We start from the raw sequence: 22286 nt of genomic DNA, 5'->3' as shown, positions 1-22286 counted from the left end.
TAGTTTTAAGAACCAAAGCATCCATTGGGCTTATGACCATTTTCCATACCAACAATCTGAACACTGAAAATAAGATTGTTTCCCCAAGTTTAAGCAGGTTTGACAGTTGGAAAAATTGGGAGAGTGGAAGAAGGTTAACTACAACAGTGGAACATGTAGGAAAAAAGCCAGTGAGAAAGCATGATTTAAGTGTCAAATACCTCAAGACACATGGGTCTTTTCAGATCTAGCTGAAGCTGTTACGACTTCTGTTTAGACTTAAAAGATTTCTGTCTTCCCCCAAATTTACAAATATGCCTCATATTTAGCTAAGGCACAAAAGTGCAGGGACTGAAGAAAATGCTAGCAGTGAGCATCCACTAGTTTACAGAGCTGACAAGAAAGATAAATCAAATTGGGCATGCAGGCCTCTGAATGCAGAGTATGACCTTTTACTAGCAGATGTTTTCATTCCACATGCATTCATATTATAAACAAAAGAGAAAAAGCATGTGCTACAGGAGCACAAAAATCAACGGTATCATTAAGTCATGAACAAACTAAGCATTTTAGAAAAATACTTGTTTTGCAATTGCAATAACATGACTCAAGCATAGAGTTATCTAATTCTTTCCACTGTCTATCAATTGAAATAGGAACTGTAAGCTACTTTTTAAAACTCAGTCTGGAAAATAAACTTCCAGAAAAAATTATGCTGAAGGCATCATCATCATCAAAAGCCCCAAAAGTACTACTGTAGCAGCATGTATTTCAGCTGCCCTGTCAATAGACACATGACATTGGGCAGCAAATGAGACCATGCCAAGATACCCATTCATTCCCAGGTTCATGCCAAAACTGAGCTCACAAATGGTTTGAGGCAAATTACTACTTCTGAGTGTCCATATAGTTAAGATTATCCAGAAAGATGTGCTTAGGGTACTACCTATATGAACTGTAAGAGGATATTTTTAAGAACTATTAGGTATCTTAAAAAATGGAACTATTTTAAGTAGGGTATAGCATTACATATTAAGCAAACAGCTTCACACACTCCTGGAAGCCCACTTCCCTACAGCTAGATAACTGATGTAGTCTGCAAATGTTAGTGCTTGATGGGCTGTGACAGGTAAAGGGGGCATGATTTTTTTTAAATCCTTTTTGGATTTCAAGACAGAATTTATCTTTTTCTGATGATAATACAAAAGCTCGCCATAAAAAAACCAGAGAGAATGGAATAAAGATTTCTCATAATGCTCTTTAAATTTAATTTTAAATGCCTGCTGCACTAAACACCAGTGCTTAGACCTCCCCAATCCAGATTCAGTGTTTATCCAAAAAAAGACTACACCTAAGGTGAATATGCAGTCCCTCCCCTAGCCACAAAGGGAAAAAATATACTTCTAGGCCCATGATTATATATACAAATCTTAGAAAATGAGTTTAAATCATTTGTCAGAGCAACAAGATTGAGAAGCAAGTGAAAAATGCTAAACAATAAAAATTCGTTCCTAAACTTGTCAAAGTTGCACTTTCTTATTGTGAACACCAGTTTTTAAATTACTGAAGAGCCAAACAACATCTACTACTGTTTCCATAGTGGGGAAGGGGCATAGGAAATTATGTGGTACCACAGAGCTTTATAAGAGACAACTGGAGGAAATTAGAATCCGTGTTTATAGAAGATTTATCCTGCATCATATATAGGATGTGAGAACTGAAGGTAAAGCAAACTTTCTATAGGATCTTTCCAGGCCAATCTTTGATATCCTTTCCTAACAAGAAAAAGAAGGAAAATGCTGGTTTGCTAGTTTTTTATGGTCAACAACGTGGCTAGAGTTTAAATTTATTTAAAGCTTTACAAATACTGTTCTATCTTACATGCTTAATGACTCCTTAATTTTGCTGTCCACAATTTCCTTATACAGAGCAGCTGACATCACTTCTTCCATTGGACACATGATGCCATATTCTTCACAGCCATTCTCTTGGACCAGAGGATCCATTTTATGAGGATCAAACATTATATTATTTGGCGTCACTAGCAGCACACCATTGACCGTACCCTAAAATGAGAGGGAAAAGAAGTGGTAATTTTTCTCCTTCAAATTCCAGCTTATTCTTCATTTTTCAGTAGGAAAAAGGCGTTTTCTATTTTTTTTTAATATAGGCATTTTTAATTTATATTTAAGCAACCTGTTATGCTACTAAGTCACTGTTAAACACAAGAAACTAACTTTTTCTGGGGAAGCAAATTAATACCACCTGCTTTCCCAAAAGAAAACAGTTTTATTTATTTATTTATTCCTGACAAATAATCAATAACTGGTTTTAGTAAAGTAAGAGAAACCTTACACACTGAAGAACACACTAAACAACTCCTCTGAGATAAGGAGACATCCTTCCCAGATAACCACAGGGCTTAACTGGTAGGTTTGAAAGCAATCTTTGTCTAAAACTTGACTCCTAACTCTTCTCTCTCACTTCCTAGTATTTATTTAGAGAGACCTTAAAAACCTATCATTTATCTTAGTTAATTTTACACAAAAGTAACGAGAGGCTGATACAAGTCCTTCTAACTTAATGGACACATTGACTGATTGGAGAAACACATTTACAGAATGAAACTAGATTTAAAAAGACTCAAGATTATCAAGATGAAACTTTGGATGGTTTTAATCACAATGATACTACTGCAGTACAAAAATGCAAGTAGAGTTTAAACTTTAACTATGAAAAACGTTGAGGTTTATATTCATACTATGAATTGTAGGGTTTTTACACAATACAAGTATAAAAACAAAGTTAATTTACAATATGTTCAAGTCTGTTTGAACAAAAAAAGTTAGAAACACATGCAAACAGCAATTGCCTGCTACAGAAATTCATTTAACTGTTGGAATAGTGGAATTAGAGCTCAAACTATGAACAGAAGAAAGCCTAGCTTTAAGTAGACAGGAATACTTCAGTTACAGGTCGACTCCTAAAGACTTTACATATCTTGTCAGACATTCCAAACTTTCACACAAGAACTCAGTTCATGTGCTATTGAAGGAATTAAATATTTATCTTACTGATATAACAATCACAAGTACTATAAAGGCTGTGTATTGGAGGAGACTATTTTCAATTTTGTTTTGAGAAGACATTAGCACAGCACAAACAAAAATAGAGCTCTTCCGAATTCAAGAAATTTTGTTCCCAGATGATGGTTGATGACCTTCACAACAGGAAAACAAAGATGTCAAGTAGTATAAAGAAAACTGTAAGTTACAAAAAAATCCTAACCAAACAAAAGTGTCATTAAAGTCTCAACAATGACCAATGCTACTTCTAATACGGAAAAATGAAGGCATGTCTCAAAAGCAGCCCAAGCATCTGTACTTGAGTCTTTTAGTTGTTCAGTGCTTAATCAGACTTCATCTACATCCTTTGGAGTGCAACATGTGCTGAAGACATCTACATAATTCCAAGGTGTTTAAAGTACTGAAACAAGGCTGTAATGGCCATTTCTTTCCTAGCACTGTATTGTGGAAATAGACTTTCAAGGCTGTCCTCCAAAAGGACAACTGTCAAGTGAAGTCTGCATTTTGTTATATGAAACAAATTTAACAAAACTGCAGAAGTCAATGAGTCTGCTCAGAAGAATGACTGCATCTTTTTAAATTCAGTACATAATTAAAATAAAAAAGCAATAGCTTTTCTACATCTGAGCTCTTTCATTAATGGTCATGAATATGGAATTTTCTTAATAGTCTCTAGATCTGACCCAGAAATTGCCATAGCGTTGATCGCAATTGGATTACATGATCATTGTAGGTCCCTTCCAACCAAAATATCCTATTCTATTCTTTCACTGCCCAAATATGGCATGTAGATCTTCAAAACAGCCAGGCTGAAGAGAAAATGGTAAGGTTGTATGACTGGTCCATCTGAAGGATTTAAGTGTTAAACACCAACTTCCACAATTACGTATTACTCAGTAGAAAAAAAACAGTAATTGAGTTCATTAGAGAGCTCTTCATTTCCAGAAAAATATTGTCTTCATTCGTCCACAATCTCATGAACCTTCCTCGATAAATTAAGTACGCTGGAAGTGCTAAAGCTTTTGAGGCAATAAAGAGATGATATTTTTCTGTCAAAGGATGTGCTGTCACAACTAAGGTATCATTTGTGTCAACAAACTCCAATGCTTTATAACTTGCTTTCAAGAGCACAGATAAGACTGCCTCAGCTGAAAGCACAGGTCAAAAATTGATTAAAGAAAAAAAGCTTCATATGTTTGACATTGCTTATCTGAATATTAGAGTCACATCATCAGAATAACATGGATGAAGAACCAGTTACACATCAACCACTCATTTCAGTTGTCTTGCTTCAGAATCAGTTTTAGCAGTTCAGAAAACACCAACTTACCCCTCCCGAAGCCCACAGGCCAGGCTTGTTAATATCTTAAGCAAACACCATGATATCAAGGACAAAAATCAGTGCATGTGCAAGGCTACTCACTATATAAGGAAAAAAAGTTTAAGAGACCTTCTATTGTAAACAGAAGCTTCCTAGAGAAGACTGACAATGACCCACCTCATGGCAAAGAATCCCAAACTGGTACATTGACATGGCCTTAGCACATATGGAATTAAGGATTAAAGCTTACCTCTGCAGCCTCAAAGACACAGCTAGAAATAATAAAAGCTTATCTTGACCTTAGAAGAAACCCTCAACACCAAACAGGCAGGTATTCAACATGAAAATTAATTGGAAAGTGTATTTCCATGTAAAATTTACTGGACCAATAGAAATTGAGAATTAAACACTCAGACCTAGCAGACTTTATCTGGATTTGACGAAGGGGCTGATCAAACACTTCACTTGCAATTACTATAAGGAAGGGAAAGATTACAGAGGAATCTTGAAAAAAATGGATTTATAGCACCTTAACAAGAAATGACCTGTTTCATTCTTATCTATTTAAAAAGCATAATGCAACAATTCTGCTTCACAAGTTACTAGACATGGTTCACAGTTACTAGATGAACACTTTAGTATACTCTTCTAGAGAAGAACTGCTGCTCCAAATTAATAAAAATTTAAGTTCCTAATAATACACTAATTAGTGTTAGTATTTCTGTCACTTTTCATTATTACCTCCAAGATCACTAAACGTTAACCCAGGTAGCTAAGCAATGCTCAGCTAAGAGCCAGATAAAGAAACATTTTGTTTGGCTGCAGATTTTAGTTACTCATTTTCAGACATGCCAATGTTTGACTCTTGCTCTTACAATTTCTATGACTCTTACAGGAAAAATACCTTCTGTCTTTACTGCTTTGTTTGGAGTAAAAGCTTCCTTAAAACCTATTACTCAATAGATGGTGTTTCTAGTATGGACAGAAACCAAGTGCTGTTGATTCTGGGAGTAAAAAAGAACATCAGAACAAAAGATACAAGTGGGAGCACATAAGCCTTTAGCCAACTGCTTAAGAGCTGCTCATTACATTATGCTCAGTCTTCCCTGAGAGATGGAAACTGCAGACACTCCAGCCTTCGAGAGTTAACACCACAGCTTTGCATAAGTCAAGAAAAAATTGCAACTATTCTTTAAAGGAAAAACCTGAAACTTCATTTCCTTGTTGGAAATGAAGGATCAGACAGATTTCTATGTTAGCATTCCTAAAATGCTCCAGAACCATTGTATCAGAGTACACACAATGATGAACTCCTGAGCATTTTAGTATCAGGCACTCATCATTCAAGGTTCTAAAGCAATTTTTCTGGTTACTTATACACATTCATGCACTATGGCAGCAGATGTCACAGTCATCTCATAAGATACCCAGGAATGGGCAATAACAATGACACCAGAAAAAGCCCTGGAGTATCTCTGCACCTATAGTGTGGCTGGCAGGACCAGGGTAGTGATTGTCACACTGTACTCAGCACTGGGGAGGCCACATGTCAAACACTGTGTTCAGTTCTGGATCCCTCAATTCAGGAAGCACATTGAGGTGCTCAAACAAGTTCATAAAAGACCAGTTGAGTTGGTGAATGGTCTAGACATTAAGTCCTCTGAGCAGCAGCATAAGGAGCTGGGCTTGTTCAGCCTGGAGAAGAGGAAGCTCAGGGGGGACCTTATTACTCTCTACAACTATGTGAGAAGAGGCTGTAACCAGGTGGGCATTGGCCTCTTCTCCCAGGCAACCAGGGACAGGACAAGAAGAAAGAGCCTCAAGGTGTGCCAGAGGAGGTTTAGGCTGAGCATCAAGAGGAATTTCTTCACAAAAAGGATTGTTAAGCATTGGAATGGGCTGTCCAGTGAAGTGGTGGAGTCACCATCCCAGGAGGTTCAAGTAATGACTGGATGTGGCACTTAGTGCCATGGTCTAATCAACAATGTGGTGATCAGGCAAAGACTGGACTCAACCTTAGAGGTGTTTTCCAACCAAAATGATTGTGTAATGCTGCTCTTGGTAAGTCACTTCCAACAAGCTAACCTCCCTTGCTATCTTATAAGCACCAAAGATGACTGAGAGCCTAGTCTTCTCTCCATATATAATCTCCTTGGTTCCTTGTCTTTGGAGCAGGGAGAAAGTTCCCAAGCTCCTTCTCTGACCTGGTTGAGCTACTGAAAATATTTTCAGTGAGAATATATTCTTCAAAGTGAAGAACATCATGGGGCTTATTCATGAAAAACAAAGCCCTTCTCTACCAATATTAAGAAAAGATGAACTCAGTTTCTCCTTTGTGGTCTATTAAATTGGGTCTTCAGCTCAGATCCCTTTAAAATAAATCAAATACTCACTTAACATTTCAGAAAAGCTCTTTGACTCCATTTTTAACAAATTCAATTTTTCAAAATAGCCACAAGAATTATTTGTACTAACAATGTTGTTAGAGATGTGCAAATCAGAGCACAAGCTCAAGCAAAAACACTGGACAACGGCATGCATACTACCAACTGCTACATGACTCCAGTATATTGATGTTTGCTCTAATCTCCAAATTTTCTAGTCCTTGGGGGGGGGGGGGGGGGGAAAGAACATCTATAAACAGCTCAATTGTTGCTACAGAACCTTGTGAAACAGTTTTTTAGGGCATCCTCCACAAAATAACCAATGACTTGTTTCTCTTGGACCTTAATTACTAAGTAGTTGTTGAGAGAAAAAATACTGAAAATACTGTCTATGAAAATGAAATACAAACTAGACTCTGTATGTATCTACTAAGTAGCTCAACATGATACTGTTACAGGAAGTTCTGGTTCTGGAACAAAACTACCCAAAAAAGCACTTGTAGAAATGAAGTTTCCTGTATTCAATAGATTTTAAAGACGTGAAGTAAAATTCTGTTCAGGTGAAATTCTGATCTAAGATCCTCAAAGAGAAATGCTAAGCCATTCTATTACTAAAAACCATGTGGAAATCTAGGTTATTAAAAAAAAAATAGATCCCTTGAGTCTTAAATCATCTCCAGAAAATATTAATCCAGATACATAAAAACATACATATGGAAGGTAGATTAAACTGCACATGTAGATAGTCAGTTCTGAATCAGTTGTGTTGTCTTACCATCAAAATTCCTTACCCCTCAGGAAATGAAAGCTCCAACTCCCATGTAAACCCTGAGATGGAAATCTGAACAATCATTATAAAGGGAGGTTTAAAGCCAAACTATCACATTTGTGAGCCCACATATTAAGATTAAGCAGCTCAGTAAAACAATTCTAAGAAAGTTTGAAAGGACTCCTAACAAGAAGTTCTCAAAGATAGGTTCTCTAAATAGTTCCATTACATTCTTCAACACACAAGGATGAATAAAAACTGTAATTTATGATTTATTAAGCTTTTATCATGAAAATAACATTTATTTTATGTCTTGTTTCTTGTAGAAGTTTTGAACCTCAATGTTCTTCTTTTCACTTAATGAACAATAAATGTGCATTTTCTGTGCTTTCATTTCCAGGTCAGTGGTGTGGGATTTTTCAAGCCTTGGTATTAGTAATTTTCCTTCACCTACTACATTTCAAAACAGTTAAGTAAGTTAGCAAAAATAACAAAGAATTCCAAACTTCCCTAACTAGTTTCAGTTACAATCATGTAGACTTTTTAAAGTACCTTTCTTTTGGCACAAAGAACAGTGCAAAGAAGAAAAAAACCCAGAGCAGCACACTTTTCTACTGCAGAAGCCAACAGGTGCAGCTGTAAGACAGGGCACACCTATGTACACAGTAAGCAGCAAGTCAAGGTGTGACTGCAGCACACTGGTCACATTGATTTATTGTCTGTACAGAATATTCCCATGACCCTGCCTCTACCAGTAGCAATAACCAGCTAACATGGAGCAAGTGCAATGAGCAGAACAAGCATTCCAGGTGCCAAACACTGCTCCTCAGAGAACTCCTCTGTGCTTGTCCAGAAAGTCACAAGTGTGACCAAATGTGACTCCAACCATATAGAGAATAAGCAGTTTTAAAAAGTGAGCAATGAGACAATCTTACCCTAATGAAAACCCTTTTGCATAGACACACTGAAAAACAGGCCTTCACTAGATTTCAGTTTACAAACAGCAGTCACAGTGATGACAGACTTCACAGCTGAAGCCCTAAAGAACAGCTAACTACGAGCTTCACAAATCACCTTCAGAGTAGGAAGCACAGGATGAATCTTTTAAGCTTTCTCCAGAAAACTTCTGCAAGTTTATCAACCTGCATCATGAGGAAATGTATCAAGGAGAGGCAAGACAACATTCAAGAGGACATTCTCACCGTATGTGCCACGAAGTCTAAATTACATGCTAAACTTACAAGATCTGGCACTCAAGTCTGAGCTAGTCAGTATTCATTTTTCTCCCACCCACCTCCCCAAGTATGGACAGACACTGCAATGGGTTATACAACATTTTACAAACAAAATTCTCCCTGAAGCTCTCAGAAAATAGGCTGCAAAGCTGCAAGTAAAATACCATTAATACCCCCTGTAATATCCTGAGGAAAAAATTATAGCACATAAATAATATGCTGTAATTTTAACCCCATTTTTTTTCCAGTACATCCAATTTCTAACAAAGGCTCACAGTCTCAATTCCACCGCATAACAGCACTTAAAACTGATAACTAAGGATGTGCCTAGGATCAATCTAAAAAAGTCACCTACAGACAGAAAGCAACGAGTGAAAAAAATTATCTGCAAAGTAGAACAAAGTAAAAGACAAAGCTGTTTCAGTACTTGCCTCACCAAGCAGCTTTTGTCAATACACATATATTGTAAAAAGGCTTCAAGCCTAGACACACATAGATTTGCAATCCACTGCCCATCAGCCAAAATCTAAAATCACACTTTCAGGAGATTTTTATTAACCTGTTTATCATTACTGTACCTTATCTGAAAACCTATTCTGAACAACACAGAAACAGTGGTATTTCTACATACACACCTGAACTTCAGGCAAAGGAGGAAATATTACAAGTACTTGGAATTTTACTGCATTCATTGAGTGAAGGCATTTTTCATAGATAAAGTGTCTAATAGTATTTTTTCTGTGAGGTAGGGGAGCAACACACTTTGATTTTTGGTAAAGTGCTCTGAGATAATGTCAACACACTTTACCTCAGTCCCTAGAAGTCTGTGCAAGACTTGTGCACTTATGAGATAAACAGAGGTTAATTAAGTGTAACTAACTTTGAGACATTTTGCATAACAATGCTATTGAGAGAACTGTAACTGCTTCAAAGAAAAAACAAAATCAAGGTTTCCACCATACCACACCAAGACAAATGGTGAACAATACAGAACTTGTTGCAGAATCAGAAGTTTATTCTGCTCACCCTGCACTGCTTTAAAAAAAAAAGAAGCAAAGCTATGCAGCTGTATATTTCCTAGCACAGTTTAACACATATTTTTGTCCACTGTAAGTAAAGAAAATTACCTAAGAGAGATACTAACATAAGGAACAAACAGATCTCATGCCCTCAACATGTGAGATTTATTTAACAGTACAGCATCGAGGATGTCTGTCACATATCAACTACTTCAATCAATCATGTCCTGAACAAGAGGCCTGGAGAACCCAAAGGAAACAGTAAGTTAAGAAAACTACTATATTTATACAGACCTATGCATGTGAGTTGATTCATCTATTCATCCCCGACTAAAGTCTACTCTATGTTTATACTTTAAACATGTTTTATTATTACATTCTATACAGTAACAGTAAAACCTGAATGCTTCAGTACCTTGCCATTAGTGATGTACTTGCAATTAATTTTTAGAAATTTCTCTGTAAATGCTTCCTCCTCTTCGGAGGTGGATGATACCACTCTTGAAGGACGAACACATGCATGTGCTGGTGAAACAGCTGACTCCTTCTGCTGGACTCCATCTGAATCCTGAAAGGAAATATAAAGAAACAAAGAAGAACTTAGCAACTTGCTTTTTTCAATACCAACTTCTGGAGATTTTCTGCTGTGTAATTTGACCAGTCAGGTAACTGATGGGCAGATTATAAAAGAACTGCCCCAAGAGGGACTCAAGCATTTGAAACTGACCAGCAACACAGCAAACAGTGTTCAAGGCCAGGCTGGATGAGGGTGTGAGTAACCAGGTCTAGTGGAAGGTGTCCTTGCCTACAGCAGAGGGGATGGAATTGTATATCTTTAAGGTCCCTTCCAACCCAACCTATTTTATGATTCTACAAAAGATTAAAAAAAAAAAAAAATCACACTAATGCTGAATAAGTTTGACCACAATGATCCTGGCAATGTTTCTGGCCCATGTTCTACTCTACCCATTCAGTTCACATTTTTCCAGTATTTTAACAATACTGCTGCTCTGGAACACTGTCAAGAGCCTGGCTCTAGTCAGGGTAAGGAACATGACTTCCCTCATCTGCTGAGCCTGTCATTTCCTCACAGAGAGCAATCAGTATTGTCAGGTATGATACAGCCTTGTTAAGTTCTCTCTAGCTGTTTCCAACCATCTCTGTCATTCACATGCCTGGATTTAACTTTCAGAGGATTACCTTCATTACTTCCCCAGGAAGATAAAATGAGTTATCTACCTCAGTGTCTACCAGTATACCCAACTAAGTAGTGAATGTGGAAACCTACCAGGGACAGGACAGACAATGAAAAAATTTGTTTTTAAACTAAAGAAAAACAAATACTAGACAGACTTCACCAAAGCCTATTTTATAGGCACAGAAACCCTGCTTTGGAGCTTCACCCACATCTAAAGGCTTCAATTTCATAAATAACTGCTATTTTTAGTTACTCATAAAATATTACTATTTTCAGAAAACAGGAAGTCCCATATTCCCTTTGGTTTTCTGCTTTCCTGTCCATTTCTATTCACCAGTACAGACTGCAGATAAATGCCTTTAATGATATTTAGGAACATTATGTACAACTGTTTTCAGTTCATCATCTCTCTGGCACTACTTTAGCCTTTGCCAGCAGCTTTCAGCCTTCATTACAGATCAACCAAAAAAACCAAAACAATATACAGAACACTGAACTGAATTTTGCTGGAAAAGCTAATCAAGGTATAATTAGGAAACAATTCTCCTGGAGATTAATTCCCCTTCTACACATGCCTTCCTCCTGAAAACTACAGGGTCACTCTTGTGACACATAACTCAACAAGTGGCTCTGAAAGTGCTCAGCTGATATCCAAGCCCATTCTGAATAAGCCAGCTATTTCTCACAATCTCAGATCCCAGTATGGCCTGGGAAAAGAAGGGGTAGGGGGATAGGGGGATGCACCACCACAATGGTACACTTTCCAATTTAATGACTATGCCTTTGTCACTAGGTATCATTTTGAAGTGGAATTTAGGCTTTATAGGTAGCAAAACACACAGGATCTTCTCAAATACGTGCCTAAGACTGCTGAATAAATAAATCTTTCAAAAACCCAGCAGCACCAGAAAAGCTTTCAAATCTAAGCTAGTTCTTACACAATCTTACTGACAGCAACAAAATTATTGAAATACACAATGAAATCTAAGCTTAAATGTAGCAAAATTAAAACAAAACAAAGAAATAAAAACAACAAAAAAAAGCCTACCAAAAACTCCCCAGCTTTAACAAAAAGTTTTGCAGGTCTTTTATCAGCCACATGCTGGTTTGTACCTAGCCACATGGCTGTGGTAAGCAAATCCAATTTTTGATAAAACAAAATAACAAGAATAGCACATGTCATTTTATTTTTGACTGAACAAGCATTCAGATATTTGTTAGCCTTCTTATTAAATTTGCAACAAGAAATCACTGATTCTATCGACCAGAGCAGAGAAAAGACTCCTTTACATTATATAAGCAGAGGCACACATCTTTACCTTGAAACATGCTCAAATTTAAACTGCAAATCTGGAGTCAAAACTGGAGGTCAGTCAAAGAAGACAGAAATCAAGAGAGCATTAGAGAATGTATACTAGTATATTTTTCCTTCATAATGATAGCAATCAGCAAAAAAGAAAAGAAAACCATGAAAGACAGGTGCTATGATGAAGAACAAAACTCTCCAGCCTTAACAGCTCACATAGAAGTTGAGTGCCTTTTAAGTTGTTAGAGAAGACTGAAAACAAAACCAAACACACTGAAAAGTACAAGTGATTTCTGTTCCTTGATTTTTTGACAAATATTTCTTCTTTCCTTAGATGTACTTTGAAAGGCCTCAGAAGCAAAAAAATTTCATTATATATTGTCTCATTGCTAATCAATCTGACCCTCCCTGAAGCATTTAAGAATTGCTTGTCATGATCCACGACATGTAACAAGATACTTTATTGTTTCATAACTATTTTGTACATCAGTTAAATGAAATTTAACATTCCAATTGTTGCTTGCACAGGACTGACTACACTAAATGAAAAAAATCTCTTGCAGAAGAGATTTTTAAGTATTTTCATTTACTTTGTTTCTTCTACACTTGCAAGTTTTTATCTCTCATGTGAGCATACAGCCAACCAAAAGCTTTCAAACAAATTGCAGGTATGCTTACATCTCCTAATCTACTATATGCTAAGAGATACACAAAATAATTGACAAAAGAAAGAATAAGGTATTTTTCTGGCATGGAATCTGTAGGAAAAGCTCAGAGTTCCAATAATAAAATTGATAATTTTTCCCATCAGTAACTTCTCACAACATATATATTACATGGGTAGGTCTTTCTGAGACTGATATAGCTAGAAGATATATGATACAAGAATGTATTCTTGCAGGTGATCTGCTTACTGTGCTACACCACCCTCAGTTTGCCATCAAACAAAGAAATTATTCAGCACAAATGACAGACATAAGAAGAGGCATGCTAAGACAGAAAAGAGATATCACAGAAAAACCAAACAGTGATACGCAGTAGAAGGGCCACCATAGACTTGTAATGCAGCTTGGGAATCTCATCAGCAACAAAGCAACTCGTCTGGACCAAGTCATATAAGCAAATAAGTAAATTATTTAAGTCTCAAACCTTCCTAAATTTTGAGCACACAGAATCCTGGAACAGATGTTTGACAGTTTGACTGAGTAGTGTCAAAATATGCTAACAAGAAAATCTCTTATTTGAAAGGAAAAGATAATAACTGGGAAAAGAACAGTGGTGATGCATGAAGAAGCATCCAAATGAGATCATAGTTGCAAAAACTGCAGAGTAGCTCTGGCTCAAATACTGAATCTTCCTGTCTGGACTGTTCCCTATGGGATGCTGATGACAGCAATCAGTGTTCCTGGAAAAACACACCTCTTTCTACGAAGCCAGCACCTACCCAAAAATCTACATTTGAGCTGAATTACAGCACAATGCAGGTGGCTAAACATTTTTAGCATTTTTAACGTGTACAATTGTAGAACTACTGAGTAAAAGTCAGCTACAGTTAATTCTGCATTAGTCCTTCACTGAAACCCCCTTTTTTAACTTCATTTTGCGAAATGAAACTAGAGAACCCTCCCTGACACCTCTAGAGCAAGCAGGGGGAAACTGAGCATTCCTGTCAATACACCTTTTCTACCAAAACCATCAATGAGATTAGAGACAAATGTCTAACAAGATCTAACATGTAACAAATACAGAAATGCAGCAGTAACTAATTAAGATTTCTGTGTGCAATGACAGTATTTTGCTACAAGTAATTTGCCTTTATATCAGTTTTCACATTGAAAACTATAATTTACAATAATTAAAATCTTGTATTTACTTTTTAAAATGAGCCATTTTACTTTCAATTCCAAGTACTGTCTAATACTTTCTCCCCAAAACAAAAGGACAGTTTAAGAAGAAAGCATAGCATCTGTTAACATTTATCTTGTAAGGGAAAATTAATTTTAAGGACAACAGGTATACCTACATTTACTGTAGCCTTGTCAAGCTCTGCTTCGGAAGATGTAGGTGATAGGGGACTTACAGGACTTAGAGAGGGGGAGCTGTCCACACTAGATATGTAGTCTGGGTCAGGAACATACAAAATCTATAAAGAAGATATAATGTAGTTAGAAGTTAGTTATGCTTTCAGATTTACTTTAGATTTCCCACCAGTTAAGGTATATTTATGCTTTCTCAAAATAAGCTACAAAAAACTGTTTCTGCTCCCACTGCTTTTAAAAGACTTATGAGTTGAGGGAAAAAACAATACTAAATAAAGCACTTGAAATTTTAGCACTTCAAGTTTTAAATGCTATATTGGTATAATTTTGATTTTCAGTCATAATAACAGAGGAAGAAGTTCAGATAGAAAGCATTAAAAGTATACAGCATGACAGAAATAAGAGTGTCCAAAGAAGACATGTCCAAATATTTCTCTTGCTATTTGCTATTTCTCTTGCTATTGACTCTACTACTTGAGCAATAAGAAAACAGACTCACTGAATATACAAAGAAAATTTCAACTGGAAGTGTTCACACTTTTAATATATTATTTTAGCCATGACAGGCATTCAATATACTTAGAGAAAGTTCTGCAGCAATCAAAAATGAACATAGAACTTTATGAAACAAAGGGAAAATACCAAATGGCTGATGGCTGACACCACAGTTGACCTATCACTGGTTTCCAGGCCTGGATTTTAAGGAGAAGTGAAAATTGAAGGCAAAAACAGGAGGGGAGAAAAAAGGCAACAGTGACCTATAATAAGTGAATGGTAATTCAAATACTGCTGGTAAAAACATCAACTTTCCAGAGTGGAACATAGACATTATTCAATTTATTAAAACAGAATTGCAGGCAGTAACATACAGTCACGGAATATTGTTTGCAAGCTCTACCCTGAATGTGTCTGCTGAGCTAGAGTTCATAAACAGCCTGCTATATTTGCAAAGCAACAATTTGGCTTGTATCTAAGTGTTATTATTGTACCATTAAGTACATCTAGTTTTAAAAGTCCTCTTTTCTTATATAAGGGACACAGGTAGCTTCCTTACATGTTTCCTTTTAGGCAGTTATTTAATAGGCACAAGGAATAGACTGGAGAGAAAAAGAAAAAAAATCTTTTACAAAGCCAATAAGAAAAATCAGTGAGAGAAGTACTTTAGCACTCTGGTAGGAATGAGAAATATAGTAAAAGAGGACTTTATTTAATAAGTAACATATATGTAATAGTACCTGTCCAGGAACGACTGCTCTGGAGAAAAGCTTATTTAATTGAACCAGTTCATTGGGTGTTGTATCAAATTTCAAGGCAATACTGTTTAAAGTATCTCTTGATTCCACCTGTATCAATTGGGGAAAAACAAACAAACAAAACAAACCTGTAAGAAGTTAGTTCAAATAGTGGCTTACATATTTTGGCACGTGTAGATTTACCAAAATTCTGAGGAACTTTAATATCTTTATTTCTTATGGCTGCCCACCCCCCCAAAAAAACAACCAAGCCACCACAAAACACCTATCTATCCCCTAAATATTAGCCTACTGCAACCCCCTGTAAAAGCACACACCTTCCCACTACGTTGCCAGTGGCCAGAAGTGTCAGTCACAGTTTGAGCTCTCAGCTCAGCAACTTCACCTGAACTTCTCTCATCTACAAATGCACTGCTGGTTACCACTGGGCAATACACCATTGACTGGGTTCACAGAATGATTCATGCCCCCTCTTCAACTGCTTTTCTCCACTTTTCACCTACAGAAAAGCTGAAGAGTTCTCTCTAGAAACACACCCTGTTACTATTGAAATATATTTCTGTTAGACCCTGACTTGCAGGTAAAATCCATCACTGAGAAAATGCAAAAATGCTGAAGCTAAGCAGGTCGACTACTATGACAGCAGATGGAGCATAAGCTTTTTGAGAAAGTGATTCCCAACCACGGAAAGGATTTTTTTTCAAGCTCAGATTCTGACCTCTGTCTCCCAAAGTGTAGTCAAAATTACCTACTAGAAGAAAGCAAAAGAAAAAAAGTTTTACACAGAAAGACTATTTCAGAATAAAGAATTCAAAACCTTAGGAATAATGGTGATACAAGGAAACAAACAACCAAAAGGTTTGCTGCATAATGGCAAAAGACTTCATAAACACTGTACCAGGAAAAAACAGTTAAGACAAGATGAAGCTATATAAGCTAAGATATATTTGCAGCTAAATGTAAGTAGAGCTAGAGAATTCTTTTCTATATAATTTTGTAAAGATGCACTTATCAACCTAGATTCACCAACAAAAAAATATAAGCATTGCCAAAGAAAAGGCAATTAGCTTTTATAAGATAGGATTATTTTGAGATTTTTTTATAGAGGAAGCCAATATGCTAAACAAAGCAGCAAACATCTTTCTACATTAGTATTTCCAGTATGGAAGACTGTATTGTAGTAGCTCTCATTCAGTACAGTATGATCACAGCTACACAAAAAAAAAAAAAAATTCATACATCATGCTTAACTGGTACTACAGCAGAAATCAGAACAGGACTGTAACAAGACCAGACAGGTACTACATGCTTAACAGACCTTAAAAAAACTAACTGCCAAATCACTAAACAGTAAGGTGTCCATCAGAAGCTCTACATGATACAGAAAGTTTGCTAAAACAAACTGTGAAGTGAATTTCAAAAGTTTTGCCTAAATTTGTGCTCACATAAATGTTGAAGGGAAACAGCTGCTAGGTAAATCTTTTTTGTGTATTACTTAACCATTAAAGCAGTTGAGATTTCAGACTAACTTATGGTATAAAACAAATTAAAAGCATTCAAATCACAAAGCTTAAGCCCTTTTAAGCATGCATTCACTCTTTCCAGCCTTCTGAAATAAAAGCATCTTGTGAAATAGCTTGGCAACTAAAGGGTTTATCTCACTCATGATAAACACATTGGCAAGTATAAGCTTCCTTTTTGTCTGGCTGTCAAGTTTGCACAGGCAAATCTCCACACTACATGGGACTTCAGGGACCAGCAGAGATACCTTCTCAAAACAATGACACTGCTCACATAATAGAGACTTCCTGAAGTACCTTCCTAGGCTCCAAGGCCTATTTTCCAGTTCTCAGGCCCTCTACTATTCTAAAAAGTAGACTCTGAACACACAAAACCTCAAAGAATAACTTTGTAGAAAAGCACAGAACTAACAAGATTTGAATAGTGCCACCACATACCATGGATTCCCAGCTTTTCCCCTATCAATTCACCACTACAAGAGAAAGCAAGAAATTATTCCTTCCTTCCCAGAAAATAAACTTCCTATATATTGAGGTAGCTACTTAAATGTTATTCTGAATGTTAAAAATTTTATATAAATATTTGAATATTAAATCTTCATTGAGAATGCACCCATGTTTCCCAGGTGCACTTACATATAACAGCAGACAGAACTTCAGCCACCACTATCTCTGGTTCAAACTACCTTCATTTCCCTCAAAACAACAGCTGGCAAAGTTATTGAAAACTTTATTCTACTGGTATTTTAATGAACTTGACTGTAATTGCATCTCAATAGTCAGAATTCAGTCTTCCACTAAAATTAAACATCAAATACAAATGAATCAGAGTGCAGAAATAATTATTTTTTATTTCAACACTAGATGTCTAAGAGCTAGAAAATCAAACATAGTTTAAGGGCATTAAAATAAACTAACAAAATTAAACAGATAGGAAGGCTAAAAAAAAAAAAAAGGGTGAGAACAAAAGGGAGCAAATAACACAGCTTTGGCACTGTACCCAAGCTTTTAGAAATACCAACTATGACTAAATTAACTAATTGTTAACAGGCCTAATTTATATAATATGCAACATCTGTAAAACAAACCCTGTAAATATCAACTTCAAAAATAATTAGTAAAAGACACAGATGAAGTAACATCACCATTATGATCTACATTTCCAATATTCCCCAAAGCAGGTTAAAAGATTATGACAGTGCCATGCTCAAAGCAAAGCAGCAGCCAAAAAAAACACACTCCTTGGATTTGAAATGGAAGAGCCAAGAAATTAAAAAAAAAAGAAAAGATCACCAAAACTCTTAAGTGTGTAGCTTTCTAAATAGTATGTAAATGCTTAAAATGGCAATAAAACTAGTGGCACCAGAAGAGAACCCTTAGCACTCTATATACAAGCTGAAAACTCAGTCTCAAGGCTATGGTCTTATAAAGGCTTCTGTGACCTTCAGGAATTGATACTGGGCTCTTTCCTTAACCTGAACAACATAATCTGTGTATTAAGTACTTACTACTTCAGGAGAACACAGCCTCCAATCCCCAGAGAGATAAAGGGAAATCTTAGATTAGACCCTCCAACACTCATAAACCAGATCATCCATTTCAACTACTCACTCACAAACATTTCTCTAAACAAAAATCAAACCTATCTGAAAATAACCAAAATTATTTCTTCTTCTCAAAAGGAAGAAAAGTTAGAAGGCTTTCACTGAAGTCACAAGACTGCTAGCATGCTACAGTCACTGGTGATCAGTAAGCAGCACTCTGCTCATGCTCCATCATTCACCCGTAGCTGGCTCTTCTGACACCTACAGGCAGGGACCAGTTGTGTTTGTACAACATGGAACACAAAAGGCTGAAGGGGAAAACATATGGCTTGAGCAGCAACTGTGAATTCTGAAAGACAGACAATATCAACTTGCATCTAATGTGCTGACTCACATTGAGAAAAGGAGAAACTCTATTAAAAGATATCTGTTCACTGTCTAAGCAGTACCAGCAAAAATGAACCAGTTTTTTCTTTCCTTCAGAGACAGTTCAGGACTTAATTCTGTTCATCAGGACTTACTTCTGTTCATTAGTACCCTATCGGTTGACATCTTCTCTCTGCTGCTACATACAGAACAGCAGGATCAAGTTTTCATGCCTTGGGAATTTTCAATTAAAATCTTAAACATTAACTGCATTCTGTCTTTAGCTTTAAAGAGAAAATTTATTTTATTGTTTATTTGTCCCATAGTAATTTTTTTTCTAAAAAAACTCTGGTGTGAAGTCTACTTCATAAAAACCCCATAGTTTGCACAAGTGAGATGCCAACTCACTCCAAACTTCATGAATACAAATAAGACCTTCCCTCCTAAAAGCATGTAGCCACTGGCAAAATGAACATATTAAATTATTATCTTAAAGGCAAAAAACCCCACTAACTTCAACAATGCTGGAAGGTGAGGGGGAGTATGGATTCTGCCTTTATTCTCTACTACTTCAAAGCAACACATGCAGATATATAAATACATGTGTGCACAAACATGTGTTGTCACTGTGACAGGAAGTAGGATGAAGTCAGAAACAAGACACAAGTGCATCTCTTCATATAAAGTAATAAGTAACAACAGTAGCAAATTATCACAATAGCTATCAGACCTCTCAGAGTGAGCATAAGCTCAGTTCCTAAAGGTTATATTAGTGCATTTTATTAAAATATATGCACACAATACTAAGCAAACATGATGCTACACAAGTGTTTCATGAGCCTCATGAGTGAAATGTACAGCAAGACCTGACAGAATACAGTATTTGTGAAGCTGAAATGCACCATGCTCCATACATGCAACAGGCTCCTTTAGAAGGTGGACTAAGTTTTATGACAAAAAGCCTTTGATTCCTGTGAATCATCTTTTTGACTCACAAGGAAGTGATGCATACTTCAGTACATATTAAGAAAGCTATTTTTGGATCTAAAACTCCACCTACTGGAACACAAAAACCTGCAGAAGTACATGACAACTTGACACAAACACACACCAAGTTAAAAAAAGGAGAGCTCGTTGCCTGGAATGTTACATACCAAAGTAAAAGCACTCACAGGGTGACAAGAGCCAAATAACTGGATTTACTGAGTATGAATGCCAGTAATACAGAGCTACACCTGACTGTTTTTCCCAGGTCCTTCAGACCAAATGGAGTTAATATAACATCAACAACAGTCACATTTACAGTAACATTCTTCAACTGCTAGAACCTAAGCAGCAGGAATTTCTCTTTTGAATTCCAACTTCAAGGAAGTCTTTAGAGCAGGCTAGAACTATATTTAAATTCCAATAAAAGCTATGCTAATGAAATGCTTCTTGCTCCAGTACCCACACACTCTGTCTCTATCCAAAAGACTATCACAGCCCTCTCAGTACTTAAGCAATTATCACAGCTTGACTTAATGTAATGGAGTTAAGTCTTCCCCATATCTCCTATTCCTGGACTAAGAGAACACCAAGAGGTCAAGTAAAGACTTTTCATAAGGCAATTGTCATTTTTATTTATCATGTCCAGTTTCAAAAGCATTCAAAGACAACTGTGGCAGACCATTGCTAATTTAACATCAACTCTACAAGCATTATTTATAGGCTTAATTGTATTTCCAGTACATAACACAAGACACATACTTCTCACTTCTGTTTCCCTTAGTAACCACAAATGTGAAAGCTGACTGCAGCACAGTTTGAGGGTCATTTCAAGAACAGAACAGGGAGAGAAAGGCTCCATTTTCAGATACTGATGTAGAAACTGAGTTACACAGAAAAAGGCACAGATCTACGGCAATTATTGTAAGAATACCAGAAAGCCAGTATCAAGATACAGCTTCCCTTTCCAACTTTATTCTGTTATTTCTACTGACAGCAACAGTTTATTAATAATGCTGAAAGCAGAGAACTTGCACATAATTACATAACTATTGTTATTTTTTTCTAACTAGTTACCTAAAAGTGAACCAGTCAACAGTTTGATTACCTTGGAATTTCTAAGGAAAAAAAGGCACTTAAAGGGAAAAAACAGTATTAGTATTACCAGCTAATTCCCTGTTTTAATTTCTGTCAAACTAAACTATCAGATACACAGAATTCTAACATTAAAGGCAATACACATTACAGTTTTGCTTATATTTTGTAGTGCAACTTTCAAGCCTGCATTTGCTTTGCAGTAACATTCTAACAATAAAGCAGTAACTTACAGAATATTCAAGAGTCCCTCTAGGTTTTTGAAAAGACATTCGTCGCCCATCTTTCTTGTCTGGGGTCTTCTTCTGGCCAGCATCTGAAAAAAATTGAGGCAATGCGTGTGTTAAATTCATTTTCCTCTCTCAGTACTGTCACAGGCTGCTGACTACAGCCCCGTGGGCAGACATCTAATCCACCAGTTACACAGCTTACTCCTGCTGATTCCAACAGACACCAGCTGCTAAAATAGGGACTTCATTCCTCTGCAATGCTTTAAGAATTTGACCAATACAAACAACTGATAACTGCAAACCAACAAACTGCAGAAGTACTTGCTGCTATCCAGGAAGCAATTAATGAAGACTAAATAGGACATTGAACCCATCAGGCAAGAAACATTTCTGGAATTGCTGTGCTTGGTTTTGGATCATACACAGTCTGCTTTCATCTGAGGAGAGATGATCTAGAGTTCCTGTATGTTTGATCTAATCACTGGAGATATTTTGTCACTGTTTGATAAGTACAAAGTATTTAAAGCTTTTTTATAAAATAAAAAGCATTAGTATGAAATTCATAATTATCCTGTCTGCAGCAAACACACAGAGCTAGTAAATAAACACTAAAGATTCTACATAAATTATACAAATGAAAAACTGTTCTTTTTATTGGGGCACTGTATTTTGATGACCTTTTTCACAGGTCAAGCAAGCAACCATCTGTAACTAAAGTATACTCTATTTTTTTATACTAATTGGCTTGATATTTATGTAATCACAATGCACCTGTGTAGTTATATAGTTCAACAGAAAGCACATACATCTCTAGAAAAGTGAGAATTTTAATATCTGCATCTATACACACACAAGGATTTTTTTAAATTTACCTCCTCCACCACATGGCCTCCACCCTCAGTCAAGTATCTGCTATTAAGGAACCCAAAATACTTATGTGAATGAGACATTAAGTTTT

General features: G+C 36.4%; 1 protein-coding gene across 12 annotated transcripts in view; it reads right to left on the bottom strand.

Annotated features, from left to right (window-relative positions):
- Positions 1–22286, bottom strand: part of OXR1 (oxidation resistance 1) — a 264414-nt gene that overhangs the window by 40669 nt on the left and 201459 nt on the right. For 8 of the 12 annotated variants that reach the window (XM_059865204.1, XM_059865222.1, XM_059865269.1 and 5 more), the window contains 5 exons: positions 21332–21414; positions 15572–15679; positions 14321–14440; positions 10209–10361; positions 1861–2045 (listed from right to left, as the gene is read on the bottom strand). In XM_059865204.1, coding sequence (XP_059721187.1) covers positions 1861–2045; positions 10209–10361; positions 14321–14440; positions 15572–15679; positions 21332–21414 — 649 coding nt within the window. Of the gene's footprint in view, positions 1–1860; positions 2046–10208; positions 10362–14320; positions 14441–15571; positions 15680–21331; positions 21415–22286 lie in introns of those variants that run through there. The other 4 variants (XM_059865245.1, XM_059865262.1, XM_059865279.1 and 1 more) reach the window with 2 other exon arrangements.

The sequence above is a fragment of the Haemorhous mexicanus genome, chromosome 1 (genome assembly GCF_027477595.1).
Source record: "Haemorhous mexicanus isolate bHaeMex1 chromosome 1, bHaeMex1.pri, whole genome shotgun sequence".
NCBI classification, from domain to species: domain Eukaryota; kingdom Metazoa; phylum Chordata; class Aves; order Passeriformes; family Fringillidae; genus Haemorhous; species Haemorhous mexicanus.
The sequence above is the reverse complement of the archived record's forward strand: the minus strand, read 5'-3'. Positions and strand labels throughout refer to the sequence as shown.